Source organism: Solanum tuberosum, unplaced genomic scaffold (assembly GCF_000226075.1).
Source record: "Solanum tuberosum cultivar DM 1-3 516 R44 unplaced genomic scaffold, SolTub_3.0 scf00294, whole genome shotgun sequence".
NCBI lineage: Eukaryota > Viridiplantae > Streptophyta > Magnoliopsida > Solanales > Solanaceae > Solanum > Solanum tuberosum.
This window is the reverse complement of record NW_006239231.1, coordinates 66,955-75,800: the sequence shown is the minus strand read 5'-3', so window position 1 is coordinate 75,800 and position 8,846 is coordinate 66,955. Positions and strand designations below refer to the sequence as shown.

General features: G+C 33.2%; 1 protein-coding gene across 2 annotated transcripts in view; it reads right to left on the bottom strand.

Annotated features, from left to right (window-relative positions):
- LOC102585425 (G-box-binding factor 4-like) overlaps window positions 1-5,578 on the bottom strand; it is a 13,930-nt gene extending 8,352 nt beyond the window's left edge. The window contains exons 1-3 of one of the 2 annotated variants that reach the window (XM_006359747.2): window positions 4,569-5,577; window positions 4,394-4,465; window positions 917-946 (exon numbers count right to left, since the gene is read on the bottom strand). In XM_006359747.2, coding sequence (XP_006359809.1) covers window positions 917-946; window positions 4,394-4,465; window positions 4,569-5,312 — 846 coding nt within the window. In that variant the 5' untranslated portion in view covers window positions 5,313-5,577. Of the gene's footprint in view, window positions 1-916; window positions 947-3,166; window positions 3,793-4,393; window positions 4,466-4,568 lie in introns of those variants that run through there. The other variant, XM_015314571.1, reaches the window with a different exon arrangement.
- Between the last annotated feature and the right edge of the window lie 3,268 nt (window positions 5,579-8,846).

Sequence of the window (8,846 nt, the reverse complement as noted above, 5' to 3'; positions counted from 1 at the left end):
TTGCACTATCGCGTCTCAATGATCTAGTGTACATTAAGTACAATAGAACATTGAAACGTCGTTATGATGCTCGTGATCTCATTGATCCAATTCGCTTGGATAACATTGATGATTCAAATGAATGGTTAGTTGGATGCCCCGAAGATCAAGAAGATGAACTAGTATATGAGGATGATGATCTTACTTGGGGTAGTGTTGCTACGGCAATTGGAGCTGATGAGAGTATCTATCATCTTAGGGGACTTTCTTCAAGATCAAGAGCACTTGACAAGGGCAAAGGAGTAGAAACTTCATCTACAAGTTCAACTTCAAGTAGGACTCGGACACTAATTGATGAAGACTACGAGGAGGAAGAAGATGAGGAGCAATATAATGATGTAGAGGATGTTGATCTTCAAGAGTTGGATAGTTTTGAAGAAGAATAGATTTTTAGAGTTCTAGTATAATCTTTTGAATTATTGGGTCTTTCAAGTTCTAGACTTTTAGTATCTACTTTTTGTTTTTGAATTGAAATATTTGCTAATATATGTTATTGCTATTGAGATTTTGGATATTTATATATGCAATTAAATATTTTTAATTTTTGGTATTAATTGGCGCCTTGATTCAAAAAGGCGATCGCCTCGCCGCGTGGCGAGGCAGGCCCTTGTCGCCTTTTGTCGCCTCTCGCCGTCCGAAACACTGCTTTCCATTGATCTAGACTTCCTCATTATTTCAAGTATCAACCTAGCAGTTCTTTGACCATTCAGATATTTTTGCTGGCATTGATATGAATTACGTGATATATGGCTAGAAACAAAGGGATCGTGCGGATGAATCTTTGCAAAAAATTCTCCAATCAAAGTGCTTGACATAAGAAAAATCAATGAACCATACAACAGCAACAAATAGGGAATAGAATAGCAACAAAAGTTACCTGCTTATAATGTGCTCTGGTTCGCTCTTCCTGAAAATTGCAGAGAAGTACTTGTGTTACTCAAAGAATCAAATCAACAAAAGAATTACATACGGAAAAGCAGACAAACACATAGTGGAAATATTAAGTGCTTTCAAAATGTTACAGTACTGCTCAAACTCGATTGTCAAATGTTACAGTCAACCCTTTTCTAGCTAAGATAAGTTCGACCTCATCACCAAGCACATCCCCCCCCCCCCCAAAATGCCTAGTCAAGGACCATGAAGAAGCAATGGTTACTTAATGCATCAGTAAATAATTACCCTTATAAGCAGTGGCGTACGCAAGATTTTTCGTAAGCGGTGTCACATTTTAAAATGAGAACAAGTAAATAAAATAATGTAACAACATATTAAATAGGAACAAATTATATATAAAAGGCAACTCATGTATATTAATACCTCTTCTCGATGAGTTTTTTCGTTTTCTTAACTGTATTCAAAATAGTACCAAACACTTTTATATAGGGCATCAAACTATCACTAAATAGTTCATTTAATTCCACAAATCATTCTTAAATCAATATCATTGGAAAGAAAGAAGATGAAAGGAAAGAAGAAAAGAGAAAACATACAGCAACACAACAAATCAGGGAAGAAGCAACATCTTTCTCAATACATAAAATACGCTAAAGTTTCTTGATGCAACTCTGGAGTAATTGGTTCAACATTTTGTTAACTACCAAGAGGTCAAAGGTTCGAATCTGGACATGTATCACTTTGTAGATTGAAGCGCAAAAACTTTAAACACTACATCAGGCCACCAAGATTAGAACTAGTGACACCTTTGTTGAAAACTAAGGCCCTGACAAAATGAGTTGTGTGGCTCTTTGTGTCAAGCAGTGTCATTTTACTCAATTTATCCTCTATTTTTGTTTTGGCTTTTATTATATATATATTTAGTAAATTTTTCCAACCAAGCAGTGTCACGTGACACTGCTTGACCTAAGGTAAACCCAACCATGTTTACAAGGAAATCACCCATTACTTCTATCTAGTCTAAAAATGTTTTTTTTTTAAATCCAAAGAAAGCAACTTTAATTTTCATGAGACTGCTCACCATATGAAAACAAACAGTATAAGATTATATGCTTTCAGCTACTATCCAACTAACAACAGAATAGGATGTAATATTTGATGCTCATAAGTCATACCATTTTACAGAAGGCTAACTATCCTCAAAAATATTATAAGCAAATAGTTTTTTTAGGCAGTCCAAGAAGAACAGAAGACCATCATTGAACCTCCACTTCAAGATCACCAATACATCAATATTTCCCAAAGTATTTTTACAGTCATACCAATATTCCATTTGCATATATTGGTCCTTTCATATATCTTTGGAAGCGCTCATAATCAAGTAAGAGTTTTTTTAATGGGCTGCAGAACGAAAAATAATTCCCGTACAAAATTACATATGATTTATAGTACAATGTTCCATTTGCAACATAAAAGTTTGCATTACCAAGGTAATCTCTGAATAACTCACAGATTGTTTTGGATGGTTGTTACATGTTGTACTATATTGTATTGTTAGTTTAGATACAATGTTTGTTTTGATTGTTACTTAAATTTTATTGTATCGTATCGTTAAATCCATCATAGGTAATGATGAAAAGTTCCCTTTTGTGAAACGATAGATTTGGTGTGATCACGTCGTTACCCTTTTTTTCTCTCATTTTGTCTTTACTTATAATTTAATAATACTATTTTTTTTGAGAATAAAAAAAAAATAGTATTATTAAATTATAAGTAAAGACAAAATGAGAGAAAAAAAGGGTAACGACATGATCACACCAAATCTATAATTTAATAATACTATTTTATCCTTTACCATACCTTTTTATAGTAGTTCTACCATATCCCCTACTTCTCTTGTAGGTTTATCCTTCAAATTGTTGATGTGTGATATATGTAATGATGGAAAACAATACAATCTATCCAAATGTTGTATTCATTAAAACTATGGAGTATAATATAATGACACATTATGAAACAATACATAACAACCATCCAAACAAACAAGGTTTGATTTATGATAAACTTTGCATAGCCTAAATTGGTTTCCGGCATTAAATATTGTATTATTAATATTGCCATAACTTATATATGTGAATAGAATGTAGAACGAGAGTATGTGTATTACCAACACCTGTATAAGAAGTATCTAAAGACAAAAATGTCCTAAATAAGACAATTCCAGTATAATTGTATTATTCATTGTAGGAAAATCCCTGCATTATTCATCCCATAACAAGCTCTACATATTAATTGTCGCATTACGATCCTTGTATTGTAGTCCCTACATAACTAGTTCGTGAAACGACCCTTAAATAGAAATTATGACATTTCCTTTGCCACCATTTCATATGACTTACAAGTTTATATAGAACATCCTAACATAAAAGCGTGTTTTTACTATGACATACAGCCATCGAGAACACAAGACAAAAAATATGGTTTTTTTTTTTGTTTTTTGCAAATAATAATACTCAATTCCCTTCGAGAACTGTAACCAACAATTTGCCACAATAAGTACTTGTAAATGATTGATAAGCACGACAATCCAGATGGTAGGATATAGTCCATCAGAAAGATCATACTTTGAACTAAAATCTTTGGAATAGATGAAACAAAATATCACTATATCATCCTCTTAGAAGTAGCATCCTGCACCTGCAGCACTACTGGAGAATCCCACTCTCAATTTTTCTTTTTACTTGGGAATGTTTTTATAATAAAGTGCTCATCTTTTTTTTACCAAAAGTCATGAAGATTGATTTTCATCAAGTTCACATAAGGAAGACTTTCCCCTCCTCAACCATTCTCCTTGTTCACCTATTTCATTGTTAATGCGCTTTTATTAGATCTAAAAGAAAGTGATTCAGTGAGCCTATGGAGACGACACATACAAATTTGAAAAATTATAGAAAAAATCGAAACTTGCAGCTGCAAAATTAGACTATTGGTGTGTTGTCTTTAAAATATATAACAGATGTGGCAGTAGACAAATGACTAATTCTTATTCGCTATGCTATGAAGCTGATATATGATATACCTAACCAATTGAATTAGCATTAAACCTTCATTCTCTGAGGGCTCGTTTGGTGTGAGGGATAAGCATAAATATTCCTGGGATAAAATTTAGATGTCTTGTTTGGTTGACATGTTTGGGATAACTTATCCCACCATTTATAGCATAGTGATGGGATAAGTTATCCCATATACATGGTGGGATACGTTATCCCAGGATAACTAACCCCAAGATAGTTAATCCTAGGATAACTAGTTCCCAACCAAACGACCCCTGAATGAATTCAGAGTCCCAGAACAAGCAATGCAAACAGGTATTTTTCCATATACCTTTATGCAAGTAATTCAATTGTCATCTTAAATTTAGACATAGGCCTAACTGCCGGAAAATATTAAAATGCATTACCTTCTCTTTCAACAGCTGTTCATTCTCCTCCTCTAATCTAACTGCTATTGACTCAAGTTCCACTTGATAAGCCTATATCCATAAACAAAAATCCAAATTCAGCTCGCACAATCAAAAAGCTAAATAGATGAAAAGATTAAGACTGATCACTTCAATTAGCAAACAATACATTTACCTGTTTCCGCTCTCTAGACCGGGCAGCTGACTCTCTGTTCTTAATCATCCTCCGCTGCCTCTGCAGAGTCGCCTTATCTAAAGGTTCCAAAATGGTTTTCCTCTTCCCTCTCCCACCTCCAATCACATCCATTCCATTTCCATATCCTTGCACGCTCTGCTGCGGTGTGGCCATGTATGGGGAATCAAATGCAAAAATTCCACCACTCAACCTCTCAGTTCCTAGTTCAACCTTCACCTCACCTTGCACTGGCCCCTGCCCAGCCAGTGCCTCCTCCTCAACTGCTCCAGCTTTCACCAGAAAATCCTCCAGCGTCATGATTTCATCCACTGCCTCCTCCTTACAGCCGGCAACTTCCGCTCTTCTCTGCTCCCTCTTCCCCTCCACAATTTCCCTCCACACATCATCCACCGTCCTCCTAACCAAAGGTACCCCACTCACCGTCGCTGTCTCGGAATCACTGATCGGCGTTATCGCTCCAACAGCATCAAGTAACGTAATATTTGCATTCAACAAAGTATTAGTCTCCGTCCCCTGACCTTCCCCATACACATTACGGAAAATTCCATCAACCGTCATGGAAGTCGCCTCCAAATTACTACTATTATTACTCCCGTTATTCGAATACTGCTGATTGTGCAAATCATTCGGTATCGTAGAGGATGAAGACGACGAGGCAGCCGACGATGTCCTTCGATCGGAATTTCGCGAGGCCGATGAAGCCATCAGCTTCGTTGACGCCATTTTCCGGCGGGGCAAAATCGTAAAATTGTTCTGGTTGGATCAAATCATCAAATGTGTATATACATAGAGGTTTGTGTAGGTGATGATTGTGTTGTGTAATGTGCGATGGGGAGAAGAGAAATGCCTAGGGTTTCGAATAATTAGGGGGTTTTGGGGATTTGAGGGAGAAAAGTGGGATTTTCAAAAATGGAGTTCCAGAATTGGCAAGGAGAGATAGAAGGAGAAGAAGAGGGTTCTGGCTTCCTTTTTTGCCTAAAATGGAAAAACGAGGCAACAGTTTTTTTTTTCATTCCCAAACGTCGTTTTGAATGTACATTCATGTCGTTTTGTCATTCTCAAAAAGTAAAGTAAGTTTACTTATTGACAAATTTTCGACTTTAGTCCATGTGATACTTGTAAATTGTAATGCTTATTTCTACATATATAGTTAAATTACATCAAGATTTTTTTTAACATAGACGAGTCATTAAATAATTTAAATAAATATCTTTTTATTTTCAAAAGTTTTAGTTTTATATAAAAAAAAATTATGTCAATAAATTTTATTTAAAAAATTAATACTTAAATAAGTTGAGTGACTTTCAAATATGATTATGAAGATTGAAGTTGATGAAAGTTAAGTACATAAAAGAAATTACTATGATTGTGTGATTTGAAAATGAAAACTCTCGTTCTTTCTTATTATTGGTGAGTGTTTTTATGTGATCTTAATTCTAACATTTATGTTTAGGGGCGTACCTACGTGGTTGTCATGGCCTCATGCAGGGCGGACCCACGTGGGTTCCAGGGGTTCACCCGAACCCCCTAGGCAAAAAATTACACTGTATATATAAGGTAATCTTCTGTATTTATATAGATATATGTATTTTGAACCCCTTTAATGACAAGGAGAAACTAATAGTCCAGCGGTAGGTCCCCTTGAAACTAACCTTTATGTCAGTCAAGGGTTCAAATCCTTGTGTTAGCGTTTTATTTTTTTATTTTTTAGTTTCAGTTTTTATTTTTTTATTTTTAAATTTCAGTTCCGTTTTTCACATTTTTTTAGTTTTTTATTTTATAAAACATGCTAAAAGTGTGATTTTAAACCCAAAAAAATCCCGCCACTAAAACTATATACTACTACTTCCTTGAAACTTTGTTTTGTTGGCTTATATATACATTTATACTTTTTTTTTTCGAATCACCTGAACGAAAATTCTGAATCCGTCACTGACCTCATGGGCCCTCTCGATAAAACATTAATTGTATATATAGAGAAGATTGTCTATATATTGGTGGAAAAATTGTATATAATAGCAAACTATTAATTCAAATTAAATGCTATAAATATACTTTGATTTAATTGTACCCTATAACAAACTATTGCTATTTTCGCCACTCTCCCTGGTGGAATCTCGCTCGCTACTCTCGTTTGGTGGCAGTCTTGCTCGCCTCTCTCACTTTATACAAAAACGCAAATGTATAAAATGCGTTTGTGTTTGTATAAAACGAGAGAAAATTGTATATATACATATATTTTCGTTCCCCTCTCTCCCCTCTCCCAGATCTCGCTCGCTCACTCGCCTCTCTCACTTTATACAAATAGAAACGAAATGTATAAATTGCACTTCTGTTTGTATAAAGCGAGAGAAAATTGTATATACACATGCAAATACATATATCTTTGTCCTATACACTTATAATTATATAATACAAATATTTTCCTGCCCAATTTTTTTGCCTTTCTCTCTTTCTCGTTTTATACATACACAGATTATACAATTGCTCTTTTGTATACAAACTGCTTTCTTTGTATATGTATAGCGAATTATACAACTGTTTTTTGTATATGTATAGTGAATTATACATATATATGTTTGCTATGGAGCGCAATTATGCAAACTTTGCTATAGCATACAAATATAAATTTTGTGTTTGTTATATGTGAAAGTTGCTCTATATTGGTACACATGTTGATTTTGAACTACCTAAATCAAAGAAGAGAGATAGCCTAGTGGAACTAGACTGGCCCAACTTGGACCGCGAATAAAAAAAGTATTAAATAATTTCATAAGTTGACATGTTATATCATCAACTTTTTCATTGAAGGTTAGATTTTGAAGATGAAAAAGAAGTGCAAGAAATGCATATGCTAATGTGTTTGTTTTTTTTTAGGGAAAAGACATAAAATCCCCCCTGAATTTGGCACGAAAATTTACTTTAATACTTAAATTACACGGGTGTTTATATACCCCCTAATTTAATTTGAATTTAATTTAATTACCCCTTAGAGAGTGGCGTGGCAAAATTTGTATCACCAACTTTTCATAAGCGTGGGAGAAAGGAAAAGACACCAAAAAACTGACACATGCCTTCTTTTTATTGGATAACATACTTAATAACTTATTTTACTAATTTTTAAATTATTTTATTTTGAATTAACTTTTTCTCTCTATATTTCTTTTTCTGCATCTTCTTCTTCTATTTTTTTTTCTCTTCTCATAACTCTTTTCTCTTTTTATTCTTTTCATTTAGTTCAAGTAAACATTTACTTCCAAATATAACTTCTTACACATTTCTTCTTCTTCTTTTCTTTTCTATTTTTAATCATTTCTTCTTTTTTTTACAATTTTTTTGGTGTTTGATTCACCCACCATTTTTGACATCAAAGAAGATTATTAGACATATCAGTTTAAAGCGTTATCAGAATGAAGTTGACTTCCATTAAAAAAAATCAAAGATATTATTGGCAAAAGATTAACTATGGAGATTTCGCCCAATTCATTAATAATTTTTCATTTTTATGCAAATAATTTTTTAGATATTTGAGGAAGGTGGTATCGTATAACTAAACTGAAATTGCAATTGAAATTTGAATTATAGTTTGTATATTGAGGAGTAAATTCATTGATGGGTTTAATTTTTGGCGCAATATTTTAAAAAAACAATTATTATGGAGATTTAAGCAATTAATTAGGAATTTTGTTAATGTACACGTGGACGAATGAAAACGCGTGTGTCTCAACAATACTCAACCTTCAACTGGGCTGGTGATGGGAGGGTTGAAAAAAATCACTTAAAAGATGCTTATGGGGTATATAAACACCCGTGTAATTTAAGTACTAAAGTAAGTTTTCGTGCCAAGTTCAGGAGTTTTTTATGTATTTTTCCTTTTTTTTTAATCAAAACAACAATAAGGTTATTTATTTAAAAGAACGCAATTAAAAATAAGGAGAAGAATCTCCAAAATCAATTGTAGTGATCTTATTTTTTGATAATTTATATTACGTACCCCATATTTGGTAGTTAAGCAAACATGCAATGGTCAAGATATGTCCATCTTATTATAGATGAACTGATTGAACTAATTAATCGTTACTTTGAATTCCATTTATTATCGTTATTTTCAAAGTTATTACAAAGTGATGTTGTTTTCTTTTTCACGAATCGATATTATTATTTTTTCCTATTAACGTCCTGAAAGAAAAATAGAGAGGGTACGATTCCACTAATTAATATTATTATATATATATATATATATATATATATATATAT